A 17,420-nucleotide genomic window follows, 5' to 3' on the forward strand; every position below is an offset into this window, starting at 1 on the left:
TTGGCTTACAGCTTACAGTCCCTTCTTGAGTGAAGTCAGGGCAGAAACTCACAGAGGGCAAGAACTCGAATCACAGAGTTGAATCAAAGCAATAGCTGGCTTGCTCTGAAACACACACACATTCAGCTACCTTTCCGCACAACCCAGGCCCACCACCTACAGGGGACTGGGCACGTCTTCATCAATTTGCAATCAAGAAAATGCCACACACGCATGGCAAACAAGGTCAATGTGATGCCAACAGTTCTTTAATTGAGATTCTCTCTTCCCGCTGGTGTCAAGCCGACAACCAACAGTAGCCATCACAGTGCCCATCAGTGGATGAGCGAATAAAAGGGGAAAAAATAAAAATCGTTGCCACTGTGTAGAATATAAATGGAATACAAGTAAGGAAATCCTAGAAAATCTTAGAAACAAATAAAACCCTGTCACTGTCAACAGCAGTGAGTACATACAGAAGACATGGTGTCCAGGGAAACAAGCCAGGCGCAGAGAGGAAAGCCACATGACCTCGCTGGTATGTAGAGTCTAAAAGTTTGATCTGGGGCTGGAGAGAAGGCTCAGCAGTTAAGAGTGCTTGCTGCTCTTGCAAGAGAAACAGATGAGGCTGCCAGCACACATGCTGAGCTGCTCACAACTGCCTGTAACTCCATCTAACCAGAGGGTGTTAGATCCCCTGAGACTAACTGGGCTCATGTGCACACACACAAACACACAGATACACACAATGTTTCACAATAAAAGATGACTGCCGGTCTGGGAGATTAATTTTAAAAAGACTTGGATTAATTCATATAGACAGAAAAACCTGTATCTCACTAAACAACAAGTTAAACATACATCTGCCTACTGGATTTAGATCAAAGTATTTAAGAGAAATGCCTATTTCAAACTTGGGTCTTTAAAATGATTGTAGTGGGGGTGGAGAGGTGGAAAAGCATCTAGGAGCACTAGCAACTCTAAACCTGGGTTCAGTTCCCAGCACACAGATGGCAACTCACAACCATCTGTAACTTCAGTTCCAGGGGATCTGACAACTCTTCTGACCTCCACAGGCACCTAACACACACATGGTACAGGCAAAACTCCTATACACCTAAAAAGAAATAAATCTTTAAAAGACAATGATTGTACTGACTATAGCTATTTTAATCAATTTTCTACTAATTCCATTGGATTGTACAAAAATCAAAAATTAAAACACCAGTCTCTGTAAGTTTATTGAAATGGTTCAAGAATAGTTCAACAAGGGCTGGAAAGATGGCTCAGCAGTTAAGGGCACTGAATGCTATTTCAGATGAAGCAGGTTTGATTCCCAACACTACACAACCATTTGTAACTGTAGGTCCAGGGATCTGATGTCCTTTTCTGGCCTCTGTGGGTTTTGGGCATGATGCATCTGGTACAAAATCACATTCAGGCAACACTCATACACATAAAAAAAATAAATTTTAAAAAGGTCCAATTCATATCATTTTGTTAATAGGTAACAAGGGAAATATTAAAATACTTCAAAAGAGATGCTGAAAAGATCTGTAATACAATTTAACAGTTATGGATGATTGCTTTTGGCCTTTGTAAATCAGAAATTAAATTTCCTTTACACCCTAACTATATACATATACAAATTAGAAATTATTACTAGGAAATATATTAATCAAATAAAAAACATGATAAAAATCCTAAGAAAAGGGGCTGCTTTCTTCTTCTTCTTGGCTTTAATGGTGATATTTAATCTACTTATTTATTGCTCACTGTAGTGGATTTGGGACAAGATTATTTTAAAAATGCTAGTATAAACATAAATGTTGGAATTTAAGATAAAGAACTGTTGATATTTTAAAAGTATAAAATCTTACAGCAAAACAAATCAAAGGGAGTTGTTTTACAAAAAAAATCAAATGCTTAACATATGGCTTACAATCAGTGAATGTTTTCCTTTTAGAAAACACTCCAAACAGCTTTAAAAAATCAGCTAAATCTCTATTTTCAAAACCAAAATAAAAATATTCAAGTACTCCAGAACAATGTATCTCTTATGAATACAGTTATAAAAAAATCTTCCACACTGTACTCAACAAATCAAGCAAATCACATCCAATTATGCAGAAAATGGATTACATCATAATCAACTAGCTCTGCGAACTGAGCAAGCACTCAAAACTCAACCCGAGGCTAGAAAGATGGCTCAGCAGGTAAAGGCACTTACTGGCAAGCCTGACAACATGAGTTTGACACTGACATGCACATGGTAGAGGGACAGAACCAACTCCCACGATTTGTCCTCTGACCTCCATATGTGTGTACCATTGCAGGTGCATAAATATATTCACATGCATGTACATGCACAAGCACACACACACATACATACAACACACACAAATAATAAATATCTCTCCCATGAAATCTCAACAATGCATTAACCAGAACAATACTGGCATAAGGAACTACCAGCTGATGTGCCAATGCATACAGTAAATTTCATTTGATAGCCAATGGATGCCGAGACAGGGAGGATCAGTTCCTTCTCGTATAAGTTCTCACACCGGTGGTCTAACAGAGTGGAGGGGTGGTTTGAACAGCAGTGGCCCTATAGGCTCATAGATTTCAATGCTTGCTCATCAGGAGTGGCACTACTTGAGATGGATTAGAGGTGTGGCCTTCTTGGAGTAGGTGTGACCTTGTTGAAGGAAGTGTGTCACTGGGGGTGAGGTTTGGGTTTTCAGATGCTCAAGCCAGTTCCACTGTCACTCTCTTCCTACTGCCTGTCATCCCTGACAGAACTCTCAGCTACTTCTCCAGGACCATATCTGCCTGTCTGCTGCCAGGCTCCCTGCCATGATGACGATGGACTAAATCTCCAATTCAGAAGGCAGCACCAGTTAAATGCTTTACTTTACAAGAGTTGCCACCGCCATGGTGTCTCTTCACAGCAAGAGAACACTGACTAAGGCCAGCCCAGATATACATAAGAAGTTCAACTCAATTCATATAATCCATCCCATCAGTATAAACTACTGATCATCTCAATAGATACAGAGAGAAAATGTGAAAACTCTAAGTACCCTTTGTAATCGCAGTACTTTGTAAGAGGAGGTCAGCTGTCTCTGTGGGAGGAAACACTTTCTCTCTGCTCTTACCATGGTTAGGTGCACATGGTCCTGTGAACTTTCACCCACACTCCTATAAAAAAAAGACCCTAGTTAATTTATCAGGTCGCAAAATTAAAGATGGACATATAGGGTGGGGGTTTGGGAAGAGAAGAGGTTAACAGAAGTGAGGGGAAGCCAAAAAAGGATGAAAGGGGTGGCTATAACTGAAATGTATTATGTATGTATATAAAAATATCTCAATTAAACCCACCATTACATATAATTAACATATGCTAATGAAAACATTTAAAACACCAAAGAGCTAAACGTAAGAACTAAACCTACAAAAATCTTCTAAAGAAATCCTGAAAGTGAGTCTAAGTGCCCTTGGTTCAGGCTGCACTTTCTGAGCACAAGCAATAAAAAGAAACTGGCCGTCATCAAACTTTAAAATTCTGTACCTCAAAGACACCAACAAAGAAACAAAAGGCATCCCACAGAGTGAGGGGGGAAAAATGTCATATGTCTGATAGAGATTTGTATCTATAACAATAAAGACCGATTACAAATCAATTATAAAAAGACAAATGACCCAATTAGAATTGAGCGAGTGATCCAAACAGACCTCTCCGAAGATATGAAAATGGCCAATCAGAGCATAAAAGGAAAGTCAACATCATTTACCGTCAGGCAAATGTGGTTCTAAAACACCACAGAGAACATGACCAGTCCATTCAGATGGCTACACACAAAGAGAAGGATAATCGCCAGTTTGGACAAGAACAAAGAAAAGTTGCAGCCGCCATACACTGCTGGCGGGGATGTAAAACATGCCGCCACTTTTTCAAACGGAATTTTGCTTATATATGTGAATGTTTTGCCTACATACACACACACACACACACACACACACCACGTCTGTGATGCCCAGGGAGACCAGAAGACAGCATTAGATCTCCTGGAACGGGAGTTACAGACAGTCATGGGTCACCGTGTGGGTTCTGGGAATCAAATCCTGGTCCTCTGGAAGAGCTGCCAGTGCACTTGGCTGCTCTTAGCCACAGTGTTTAACCTTCTCATGAATTTGAACACAGTCTCCACCTAGATGTCCACTCCTAGATGTCAATCCAGCACAATAAAAAGATAAATCTTCCATGAGAATGTTCACTGCAGCAGCATTCAGAAGAGCAGGTTCAGGTGCCCCAGTGAACGGATAAATAAAAACTGCTAACTTCAAACACTGCACTAAAAAGCAAATGAATTACTGACACAAACTACCACTTGAATGGACTTTAGAAACACTGTTCTAAGCGAATATACCCAATTAGGACCATGTGGAATATGGCTTGTTTTATGCAATGACCTCAAGAGGCGAATCTATAGACGGAAAGTAGACATGGGGGTGGGAGAGCTGCAGAGGGGATTGAGGATGACAGCTGAGTGGGGGGGGTTGCTTTGTGGGGTGGGAGTTTCCGGAAATACTGTGTGATCAATGCACAAGTTTGTGAATATATATTAGTATATATTTTAATATTAATGTATTAAAAGTCACAATGAAAATGAAAACTAAGAATTAAATGATGCCCATTATATCCCAGTTACAGCAACCTAGCTAGTTAATCCGCAGAAGTAATGCCACTAGGGTCCCACAAGTGGGAACCATAGAAGGAAAATAGTGGCTGACTTGCCCACCAATGAGAGGTCATTACGTGTCTTGCTACTGGAAAAGAAGAGACCCAAGTTCATGCTTCTACTATTATACACTTGGTCAAGTGGCCTACTGACACTTTGTGGCTTCTCCGGGAGGGAGTCAATTTTCTTTAAGGGTGAGGCCCCTGGCAGGTAGACCATGCTTCAATGGATGGCCCAACATCCGTATGGGTACGCAAATTAGAATCAGTGAGGTACCAAAAGGAAAAGGGGAACAAAGCTGGGAGTGTATTGTATAGATTTGGAGGAAATTAGGAGGACTGGAAGTAACTATGACCAAAATAAATTATATATATATATATAAAAACTCTAAAAATACCATATTAAAAATGTCCCTGTTTTTCTACCCAAACACAAAATAATATACCTTCCTTTCAGCACCTCATGAAACCTTTTCAAAAATTGACCATATACTTGGTAACAAAGCAAACCTCAACACATACAAAAAAAAATGGAATAACCTCCAATCAAATCACTATGGCTTAAAGTTAGAATTCAACAACAACACTAGCTGCAGAAAGTCTACAAACTCATGAAAATTGAATAATGCTCAACTGAATCACCCCTGTGTCAAGGAAGAAATGAAGAAAGAAATTAAAGTCTTCCTAGAATTGAATGAAAATGACCTCACAACATACCCAAATTTATGGGACACTTTGAAAGCAGTACTAAGAGGAAAGTTCATAGCACTAAGTGCCTACATAAGGAACGTGAAGGAACCTCACACTAGTGACTTAACAGCACACCAGAAAGCTATACAACAAAAAGAAGCAAACTCACCAGGAAGAATAGACAATGGGAAATAATCCTTTGGGGAGACTACTGGGCGAGTCATTCCTAAATATTCAGTATTATATTTACTTCTCAGTTTTATCATAAGCTGAGTCTCTCGGGTAGATTTTGATCTTTTTAAGGATAGAAATCAGGTCTTCTGCATTCCCCATGGCCACTGCACTAAAAAGTTGCCTGTCAATCCATCCTTATTTGCTTTGCATAGACTAAGCAAACATGGTAGAGGAAACCATAAAATTACAAAGGGGGATCTCTTGTCTATTCCTTCATACTTGTCTTGTTTAGTCGATACCTGAGGCGTCCTATTTCTCGGGAAACGATGGTGGACTCTCGAGAGAAGAAAGACAGCATTGAAGAACCCTGGGGCTGTACAAGTTATTTTTAAGGCCTTTCCTAAAAGAAAAGCATTTAAATCCAAAAAGAAGAGAAGCAGCTAACTTTTCTAGACATAAAGAAGGAAGGAAGGAAAGATTTATCTGTTGAGGAATGACCATTCCACATGTATTGTCCGTTGCAGTTCTAGGACAACTGTGCTACTTAGACTCTTGCCTGCATCACAAGGACAGGAAAGCAGCTCTCCAGACACACAGTGGCTGCCATCACAAAGCCGGAACACCAGCCCCTGCCAGACCAGCTCTGAAATCCCGGTCCGCATGCTTCTTGCCTGTTGGGAAGCTCTGCTCTGTGTTTGCTGACAAGCAACTGAAGACTTCGATCCAGTCATAGGCATTTGTTTGTCTCTGCTACCAAGGAGACTCTCTGACATTTCCACCCCCATCAAGTCAGAGAGGGACAAGAAGGGACTCAGCCTCTCTGTGCTCAGAAAGCTGAGACTCGGTTTGACGCCAAAACTTGAGCACACAGTGCACCTTGGAATCAACGACATCTCTCACAGACACACAAGTCATCTTGTGTGGACTTAGCTATCATCCATAACATGGCAGAAAGTCATCCAGAGGAATCAAGAGTACACTGCAAACCTCCTGAGGCTGAGGACAAGCTTAACCACTATAGAGAAACAATTGCATTAGCTGCTCTTCCAAAGGACCCAAGTTCAGTTCCCAGCACCCACATCAGGAGCTTCCAACTGCCTGCAACTGCGGCTCCAGAGAATCCAATATCATCTTCTGGCCTCCCCAGGCACTGTAATCACTCACACAAACCCCACACTCAGACCCAACCATCCTCTCAGGCTTAGCTCCAGACACACTTGAGAAGCAGCTTTGCCTAATACATGTCGTTTGAGCTTGAGCAAAGACGCTTCCTTCTGCAGCAGATGGAGATCATCACAGACGAGCCACAGCCGGTCAAAACACAAAGAACAAGTGACTGTGTGGTGCCTGTCCCCACTTGATGTATCTACAACATAACCCCTACACTGAAGGCTCAAGAAGCGTCATGGAAGAAGGAAGGGAAAGATGCCAAGAGCCGGAGGTCAAGGATGGTTCTGCAAGATGGCAGGATGCAGAATGGACTTACAAAATTCAATAGCTTGTCCATACACAAACAAAAACACCACTGAGAAAGAGATCTTGGAACACTCCCATTTAGAATAGTCTCAAAGAAATCAAACATTGAGGAATAAGCCTAGCAAAGGAGATGGAAGACCTCTACAATAAAAACTTTAAACCTCTGAGGAAAGAAATAAAAAAACAAGAAACCAGAAAAATATCCCATGCTCATGAACTGATAGAATTAATATTGTAGAATATTGCATATTTATTATGTAACAATATATTTTATGTGTTCAGATAACACATATAAATATGTTATACAAAATTCTCAATCTATATGATTCCTAAATATATAAAGAATTCAAAAACAATCAAAAATGATACTCTTAAAAAATCTAAGCAGAGAATTTTCCAAAAAAAGAATAGAAAGTGCTGAGAGTTGGAGAAATGGTCTTCCCTGAGTACGAGCTCCCTAATTGGTTATCTGATACCAACACTTGTTGTTATGTGATATTTTGCTCATGTTCTGGCAAAGTTTGCTTGGAGTCAGAGAGTGGGGACCAGTCACTAGCTGATCAAAATTAACCATAGAGGTTTAGAGGACTGTAGAAAGAGAGGAGGCGGGAAGCAGACAGGCGGGACGGAGAGAGGATCTCAGCCCTTATGGATGGAAGAAGGGAACAGGCAGGAAACAACTGGAGGGTCTTTCAGCTTTAACCCCATATATGACTCCTGATTTTTTATTGATAAGAGTAATTAGATTAATAATTCAACATCTAAGTAACACTAAATGGTTTAAGCAGGTTGTATTTCTATATTTAGGGTGAGTGTGTGTGTGTGTGTGTGAGAGAGAGAGAGAGAGAGAGAGAGAGAGAGAGAGAGAGAGAGAGAGAGAGAATAGCAATTAAAATAGAGGTCAAGATTTCAAGGGGAACAAGTGGGTGGAACATGGGAGAAATAGGAGGGAAGGAGAAGAAGGGAGAAATATAATATACATACATATATATGTGTATATATATATGTATATATATGGACACAAAGTGGGTATAAGGAAGAACTGGAATGGATATGGTCAAGATATTTTAATGAAATTCTCACAGAATTAATAAAATTAAAATTCTATATTATTAAAAAATAAATAAGTAAAATAAGAATTTCTTAATGTTAGACTGTTGATCCTACAATTACTACACATGCACAAGAAAACATGGCATGTCTCAGCCAAGCTGCTCTTAACCCTGCCTTCCTTTCTGCACAGAAATAAAGAAGCCGAATGTCCTAATCTCCTCACCTCTGCAACCACACACACACAGTCCCTCCTGCTCAAGGCTACTCTTTGCCTCCCCTGCTGGGTTCTGCTTCCCAGGGGTCATTCCTGCACCTTGCCTTCCTTAACTACTGGCCCTGGTCAGTGGACTCAGCACTGACTCAGCAAAATTATAAAAGTCACACACTGCTTGGTGACACCATTGGATTAGCTGTAACTATTTTTTAGCATTTTGTGTGGTCATGCTTTGACATCTCCAGAATTCATAAATCCTTGGAATGTTTTGCTTTAATTACCCCCCCCCCAAAACTTGCTGCCATCCTTGGAGAAAAGTCTTTTCAGAAATATTTTCAAGGGGGCAAGAGGGAGGGAGCTTCTACTAATGTGTTTAAATGTTTGGCTTTCCTAGTCAGAATTACTTGGAACTTGCTCAGACTTACAGTCCCCTGAGGAAGGGATTGAACACCATGAAAGCAATGAGCATTCTCCCCTCACATCACTAAAAAACAGGGCTTATTTCTTCACAAAATACATCCCGATTACGGTTTCTCCGCCCTCTGATCCTCCCAGGTGCTCCCCACTTCCCCTCTCATCTGGATTCACACCCCTTTCTGTCTCTCATTAGAAAACAAATGGGTTCCTAAGGGATAATAATAAAATATGACAAGGTTAAAAAAAAACAAAACTAACACGACAGACTAGGATAAGACAAACAGAAGGGAAAGGGCCCACGAAAATGCACAAGAAACAGATACAGACGGACACCCACTTGTTCACACATTCAGGAACCCCATCAAAACACAAAACTACAAGTTAAATATATACAATGGATTTATAGGGTATAAAAGAAAGAGAAAAGTTATATGTGATGTGTGTATAATATTATATATAATTTTTTGAAAGCCATGCTATGTCACTATGATACAAGAAGTCTTAAAACAAGTTGCTAAGTTCATTTTCTGTTGACCGTCTACTGTGAACATGCAGCCTAGACTTAAGAGGAGGGTGTTTCGCCAGTAAGACTCTCTCAGAGAAAATTAAATTTTTGTTTACAAGTGGTTATCAATTGGACACGGTTTCTGGGTTAGGGATGGTTGGTGCCCACTCCTCCTCTCAGCTCTAGGACCCCATCAGGGACAGCTCATGCTGCCTCCGTCTCTGAGTTCATCTGTGGTCATCCGGTTGCTTTAGAAGGCCTTGATCCTTGGTGTTCTCCATCCTCTCTGGCTCTTACACTCTGCCTCTTCCACAGGATTCCCTGAGCCTGGGATGGAGGGATTTGATGGAGACATCCCACTGAGGACAGCATGGGTGTTCTTAAACCTAGAACTCATACCTGTGGAGGCTCGCATCTAAGGTCTTATATGGCATTGAGTTTTTGCAGTCCCTGGCTCCTCCTTATACCTCTCATGGAGTATTCCAAAATCCCGTTCCCTTCCCGGGGAATTTTGTTACACCTCTCTCTTTACCTTCCAGCCTGATCCTTTTTCAGTTCCAAGAGCCTCCTTCCTGTTCAGACTGTCATACAGTACCTCACCTCTTTAAATTTTGTAAGTGTGTATGTCTGTGCATGCCTCGGGTATCAGCTTGCGGGGGATCCTTCCACCAGGTGGGACCAGGGACTCAACTGAAGGTGCCAGGCTTGACAGCAAGCACACATTGAGCCTTCCCCCCACATTCATGTCTTTATATAACCATCATGTCCTCTGGAGCCTTCCTCGGCTACTCCAACCTCACATAGGACTGGCCCTGCCCACCTTGTCTCCTCCAAGACAAGCTCCTAGCTCTGCATCCAGAGTGTCTTTGTGCCCATTTGTCCGTGCTCCCTCAGAGCTTCTCCGGGCCTCAGAGTGAATGTCGGAGAGGTGTAGGGATAGCCACCTCAACATCCTGATGTCGAGTATAGTTTCCATGGAAACACTCAATGGAGGCTCTACAGAAAGTTGTGAAATCCAGCTGATTAACAAGTCTGATGCCCTAATTTTGCCAGGTAGGCTGTGGTTTTGTACAAATGAAGTGAACTAGAAGATAACAAGACTGACTCATGCGAGGTCTTTGAAGAATAAGTACACAATCATTTTGCCTAAAATAAATTCTTATTGGGAAGTAAATTCTACCATTAATATCTTCAGCAGAAACTAGACCTCAGGGGGCTGTTTCCATGTTGTCCCACATCTCCAGACCCCAAGGTATCTTATATACTCCTTTCCTTCCAAATAGAGTCTTTAAAATGTCAAGATCTGTCTCCAAGAGCTATGGTGGCACACACCTGTATTCTCGGGACAGGAGGTAGAGGCAAAAGGATCACCGAAAGTTGAAGTGTAATCCTGTCTATACAAGTTTCAAATCAGCCTAGGATATATAATGAGACTCTCTCCAAAAACAAACAATTAATTAATTAAAATAAGAAAGCGTTTCCTACCTGTGTTCCAGCTCCCGGATGGACAGTATCACCCCTGAGGTGGACGGCTTCTGCTGCACTGTGGCCAAAAAGGTGAATTCACTCTTATTCCGGAACAACTGGATCAGCTTCTCACTGACGTGGGGGGCCGAGTGGATCTCTCTCTGCACATCTAGGGGCCAAAAAGGAGAAGCAGGGTGAAGAGGAGAGGTGTGGGAAACAGGAGTATGGGAAGAAGAAGAAAAAAATGAGGTGAAGTTACAAGTGAAACACTTAGGAAGAGCCCAGCTTGCTTTTTCCTCCTCTTCTGTCAATAGCTTTCATTTTCTGGCCCCATTCGTCACCACACACAGCTATATTCACTCCACAAAAACCCCGGAAATGCTGTCTCTGCCACCATGCCCACTGGTCACTTTGACAAGTCACAGTAGGCCAGATGGTGGTTTTCTGACATAAATTTTGATGGGATAATGAGCAATTTGGCCTCCTGAAGAAAATCAATTGAGTTGCTATAAATAAGGTTGGAGGTTGTCGGGTAAGGGGGATCCTGAGGGTCAAAGAATCTCAGGCCTGGCAGGACCCAAGGATAACGAATGAGCCTCAAATTCTTTATTCCTCGTGGACTCGGCTTCTGTCTTTCCAACACGCATCTGTCCTTGCCTTGTACCTACAAAGATGTAGCACTAACAGTGCCAGACAGCTCCACCTTTGCTTAAGCAGTAAGGCCAATCCATGCGGCTGATCTATAACTGTGTTTGGAAGAACTCTGTGAACATGGGATGGATGACGTTCCTTATGAACACAATTCCTTACATTCGCTAAGCTTGAGACCCACTCTGCAGGGCCTAGAGGTCATGAACCCTGTTAACCCTGCTTCTGCTTAGGTGTCTCTGTCTCCAGCATCAGCGCACGGAGACAGGGACATCCTCATCACAATGCTCCAAGCATTAGCTCGATACTTCACACATCCCACTTAGCTCCCAGCATCAGAACTGGTCACCAAAGGACCAAAGCTGGGGAAGACACTGCAGAGGAGGGCATGTAAGCGTCAAGAGTTGTTTGGCAAAATTGCCATTGTATGATTTGGGTTTCTTTGTCTAAAATCCGTGGGAGCCCTGTCATGTTATGAATAAAAATAAAGGAGGAATGGATGAGGGGCAGAGGGAAAATGGTGGGAAGGAACTGGGAGGAGAGGAGGGAGGAGTCAGGGTGTAAAATAAATAAATTATTTTTTAAAGTTGTTTGACTCTTTTAATCTTTAGCCAGAGGACTAGGATGCCTGCATTGGGTAGTGTTCTCTAGACATGACAGGGATGTTATGCCCATAAAATCTCAATAATACAGCTGCCTAAGCAAGACCTGCATCCTGCATAACAATACCAGTTTGACATGCCAGTGTAGTTGGGGGAAGTTTCACAGGCTCCACCACACCCTGATAAAGAGCTATAGGAACTCAATGGCTCTGAGAAAGGGAGAATCAGGGTTGAGCCACTGATAGGTTATCCAGTCCCACGTGGTAAATCCTAAACACATGCATACTGAGCAGCACTAAATGGATTCAGTAGATACACACACACACACACACACACACCCCTATGTCTATGTGTGTGTAACAACAATAATAATTAAAGACGTCACGAATTTGAGAGGAATGTGAGCAAACATGGGAAATTGTAAATACAATACTTATATTTGAAATTCTCTTTTTTTAATTAATTAATTAATTTATTTATTTATTAAAGATTTCTGTCTCTTCCCCACCGCCGCCTCCCCTTTCCCTCCCCCTCCCCCAGTCAAGTCCCCCTCCCTCGTCAGCCCAAAGAGCAATCAGGGTTCACTGCCCTGTGGGAAGTCCAAGGACCACCCACCTCCATCCAGGTCTAGTAAGGTGAGCATCCACGAAACTGCCTAGGCTCCCACGAAACCAATAGGTACAGTAGGATCAAAAACCCATTGCCATTGTTCTTGAGGTCTCAGTAGTCCTCATTGTCCAGTATGTTCAGCGAGACCGGTTTTAACCCGGGCTTTTTCAGACCCAGGCCAGCTGGCCTTGAAATTCTCAAAAAAAAAATAATTTTAGATTTTAAAACATTATGAAAAAAGTGACCATGAATTTAAAGGATTGCAAGGCAGGGTATATAGAAGGGTTAGAGTGAAGACAGAGAAGGAGGAAATGATGCAAATGTACTATAATAAAAAATAAATCATTCTTAACAGTATATTTGGTGGTATCTTCTTGTACCACCATGTGATAATTTTCTGACCATGTAATTTGGTTATTTCTCCAAGTGAGAAGGACCAGTACAGATCATGAAACTCCAATATTTGTGTAAACCACATTGCAAACTTGTACTACGACCTGGACGTATCTTCAAAACTAAATAGTGATATCTAAAAAGAAAAGCCCTTGAATGGTTGACTGAAGCTCCGTCTTCTCATGAGCACGGAGGGAACGGACAAGGCGATCGCTCACATCCTGCCCAGCTTGGCTTCTGGTTCACCCAGCCCTGTGCCGCATGCGAGGAAGAGCACCGTCTCTCCAGCAGAAGTCTGGGCTGCGAATGGGAGAAAACAGAAAGTCCTAGCAGAGAGGCAGCCGGCAGCCGAAACCAACATGCCTGCCACTCACCTCTCAATGAACGTTATCACTTGAGTGCCTTACGGCTTCCTTGCCACAGACTGAGACAAGAGACAGCCACATAAAGAACACTTCTGTGGGATCTGGAGAGGATGGCTCAGTGGTTAAGGACGTTTGGTGTTCTTCCTGGGTTTGATTTCCAGCACCTACGTGTCAGCTAAGAACTGTCTGTAATTCCAATACCAGCAGACCCTAGGCCCACTTCTGGCTTCCATAAGCATTGTGTTCACATAGTGTACAGACATACATGTAGACAAAACAGAAACATAAAAATAAGTAAGTCTTAAAAAAAAAAGAAGAAATGCTTCTATGTCTTCTACACAATCATGCCTGCACACTTCCTGAGACATCTTTTAATTTTACTAACATGGGAACAATTTATTTCACAAACTAGAGAAGATTGTCCAAATTTTATTAACTTTATTTTTTTATCATTAGTGCTGAGGGAAATTCTCATGATAAATTCGTCTAGATTTATTGCCAGGAAAAATTACAGATTCCCGAGATGAGCTTGTCTGCTTTCTTTAGTTCTTCTCTATTCATTAGTTAGGAGCCATAAGACAGGGAGTAGCTGCCTTGAGAGCTCCTGTCAGACCCAAGGCCCATTGGAAAGAGGGCTGCACTCGGTCACACTGCCTGCTCTGGGCAGAGAGCACTCCAGTCACCCTGCCACACTGGCCATGGTGCGCCCAGTGTGCTCACCTCCCTCTCTCTCGCCTTTGGATAGCTAGCCCCTGACCAGAGGCTGCCAAATTAAAGCCCACAACTGAGAGTTTTTTTGGTTGGTTGGTTGTTTTTTTTTTTTTCTTTTGGGTTTAACTGTATCTGTCCTGGAACTCACCTGTAGTCCAGGCTGGCCTCGAACTCACGGAGATCTGCCTGCCTCTGCCTCCTGAGTGCTAGGATTATAGGTGTGTGCCACCACTGCCCAGTCCAAGCTTTTTTTAAAATTGTTCTTATTGAACTATATATTTTCTCCACTCCTCCCATTTTTCCCTCCCCTTTTACCCTCTCCCAAGGTCCCCATGCCCCAAATTTACTCAGGAGATCTTGTCTTTTTCTACTTCCCATGTAGATTAGATCCATGTATGTTTCTCTAAGGGTCCTCATTGTTGTCTAATTCTCTGGGATTGTGAATTGTAGGTTGGTTTTTCTTTGCTTTATGTCTAAAAGCCACTTATGAGTGAGAACTTATGATATTTGTCTTTCTGGTCTGATTTACCTCGCTCAATATAATATTTTCAAGATCCATCCATTTGCCCACAAATTTCAAGATGTTGTTACTATTTTCTGCTGTGTAGTACTCCATTGTATCAATATACCACATTTTCCTTATCCATTCTTCGTTCAACGGGCATATAAGTTGTTTCTAGTTTCTGGTTTTGACAAACAATGCTACTATGAACATAAGTGGGCACATGTCCTTGGGGTACAATTGAGCATCCTTTGGGTATATACCCAAAAGTTGTATTACTGAGTTTTGAGGTAAGTTGTTTCTTAATTTTCTGAGAAATCGCCATACTGATATCCAAAGTGTCTGTACCAGCTTGCATTCCCACCAGCAATGGCGAAGTGTTCCCCTTTCTCCACAAACTCTCCAGCATAAGTTGTCATCAGTGTTTTTGATCTTGGCTATTCATGTAGGAGTAAGATGAAACCTCAGAGTTGTTTTGATTTGCATTTCCCTGATAGCTAAGGATGATGAGCATTTCCTTAAGTGACTTTCAGCCATTTAAGATTCATCTGTTGAGAGTTCTCAGTTTAGGTCTGTACCCCATTTTTTATTAGATTATTTCTTTTGATGACTAATTTCCTGAGTCCTTTGCCTATTTTGGAGATCAGACCTCTGTCTGATGTGGGGTTGGTGAAGATCTTTTCCCATTCTGTAGGCTGTCCTTTTGTTGTTGACCATGTCCTTTGCCTTACAGAAGCTTCTCAGTTTCAGGAAATCCCATTTATTAAATGTTTCTCTCAGTGTCTTTGCCACTAAGGTTATATATAGGACGTGGTCTCCTGTGCCAGTGCGTTCAAGTGTACTTACCACTTTAAAAGCCCTTCTTAAGGAAGATTTACATATGCAAACCCTTACTTAATACGCCCTTCCAGAAGTCTAGTCGGTGTTTCAACCTTCTATAGTGACACGACTCTCACTCTGTTACCCCGCCCTCCAACACCCTGATTTCCAGTCTGTGTAAATGTGACACCCAGTTCCTCAAGTCAAACACTGAAAACTGTTCTTGGTACTGCCCACTTCTCTGCCTCCATATCCAATCCAAGAGCAGGTTACATGACTCTCATGCCTGGAATTTATCCACTCGTTCCCACTTCCCTCTCACAGCGCAGGCCCAGGCCACTCCCACACACCCTCGAGACACCCACAGTTGACCTGTGACAAGTCCCACCTTTCCATGCTACCTTCTTTTCCCCACCTTGCACACAGCAGCCAAATGCTCTATTTAAAAAACATATGTTTGGATTATGATCGTCTCCTGCTGAAAGTCTGTAGTGACTTCCCACTGCCCCTGGGATAAAGTCCAGTTCCATCACGATGCCAGTGAAATCAGCCACAGACAGATCTGAGGCACCTTCCCCCGAGATGGCGTTCACTCCTTTACTTTTGCTAGGGGAACACACCCTTGCCTCAACATCTTTGTCTCTTCTCTTTTCCCAGGGAGCTCTGCACACACCTGGATTCCCCTCCCAGAACTCTTGCTGTGGTCCCTGAGCCACTGTCCAGGGCGGGCTCCGCAGGTACGACCCTCTTCCCACTTGTGAGTGAGTCCACACAACTCCTCTGCACACAGATTGTGATCAGCTCGTTATCTCCTCGTGTAGCAGCCACAGTCTGTGTGTTGTTTACTTTCTCCCCTGAAAGACTGCAGGCTCCTTGATGGGCAGTGTATCTATTTATTCAGAGTCTGACCCCCATTCTTTATGCCTGCCACAAAGAAGGCATCCAATTTAGATATACTGATTGCCTCATTTGTTTTCCTTACTTATATTTTTGCTTTAAATAACTACATATATTGCACTCAGAAAATATGCAAAACGAGGAGGTAAATTGATCTTTCTCAAATGCCAGTGGATATCTGGTTAAATAAGATGGCATTTGGAGCCAACTCCCGCCCCTCTGTAGAGGACACCCCTGAGCAGTCCAAACTGGCTCCACCAGCCTTTCTTTGCTCATCCAACCTTGAAGGTTGAGCATTTTTGCATCCTATATTTCACATGTCTCTTCATAAATGATTAATATATGGAAGTAAAAAAAAAAAAAGACCCCACCAGCGCCTCCCAGAGGAAACTGTGAGAAATGCCCGGTAGAATACAAAGACATGCCGTGTAGTCTCATCATGGTCAAGGAAGCACAGGCCTGAATTTAGACAAAAAACAAACAAAAGCCACCCCACTTCCCACAGCATAGAGACCAGGACCCGAGAGCAGACCTCACATCATGGCAGTTACTCTGAATTTGGCAGATAACTAGCTGGGTGGGTGGCCTTGGACAAGACACTTCTCTTTGAACCCCATAATCAACTGCTGAAGATCAAGGACTGAGTTATTTGATGCCTCGGCCTTCTCGTTAATGTCAACTAATTTATTCTGCCCTAGACACATAGCGAAAAATGGTATTTTTCCATCTATTAAGTGCCCAGATTCTCTAATTGTTCTTCTTTGTTCAATTTCCAAATTAATAATGAAAGTTTTCAGGTCCTCGGATATTGGCACGTCACCTCTTCTGGCAGAAGCCGACTTCTTCCCAGAGCTGAAGGAACAGCGAGTGCATGTGAACTAATGGGAGCCTGCAGCGAAGGCCACACTGCTGGGGTCTACCACTCTGACGCGTGTTCGCAGTGTTCCCTGAGAATATTCTGTCTATACGAGGGAACAAGAAAAATGTCCGTGGTGGATCAAGTTCAAGTAGAACATAGATATCAACTGAGAGGTCCGTGAAACACATTCAGTCACAGACCAAAGAAACAAAATCATAGGGCCAAGCACAGGCAAGAAGGAGGATAAAGAGTTGATGCCTTCTGGTACTGTTCTCACACGGAGGGAGGGAGGGAGG

At 42.4% G+C, this 17,420-nt stretch overlaps 1 protein-coding gene across 1 annotated transcript in view; it reads right to left on the bottom strand.

The window, feature by feature from the left end:
- Positions 1 to 17,420, bottom strand: part of Nell1 (neural EGFL like 1) — an 824,157-nt gene that overhangs the window by 729,125 nt on the left and 77,612 nt on the right. The window contains exon 3 of the mRNA XM_050122124.1: positions 10,738 to 10,888. Coding sequence (XP_049978081.1) covers positions 10,738 to 10,888 — 151 coding nt within the window. The remainder of the gene's footprint in view (positions 1 to 10,737; positions 10,889 to 17,420) is intronic.

Source organism: Alexandromys fortis, unplaced genomic scaffold (assembly GCF_014885135.2).
Source record: "Alexandromys fortis isolate MF-2015 unplaced genomic scaffold, M_Fortis_MF-2015_v1.1 scaffold_170, whole genome shotgun sequence".
NCBI classification, from domain to species: domain Eukaryota; kingdom Metazoa; phylum Chordata; class Mammalia; order Rodentia; family Cricetidae; genus Alexandromys; species Alexandromys fortis.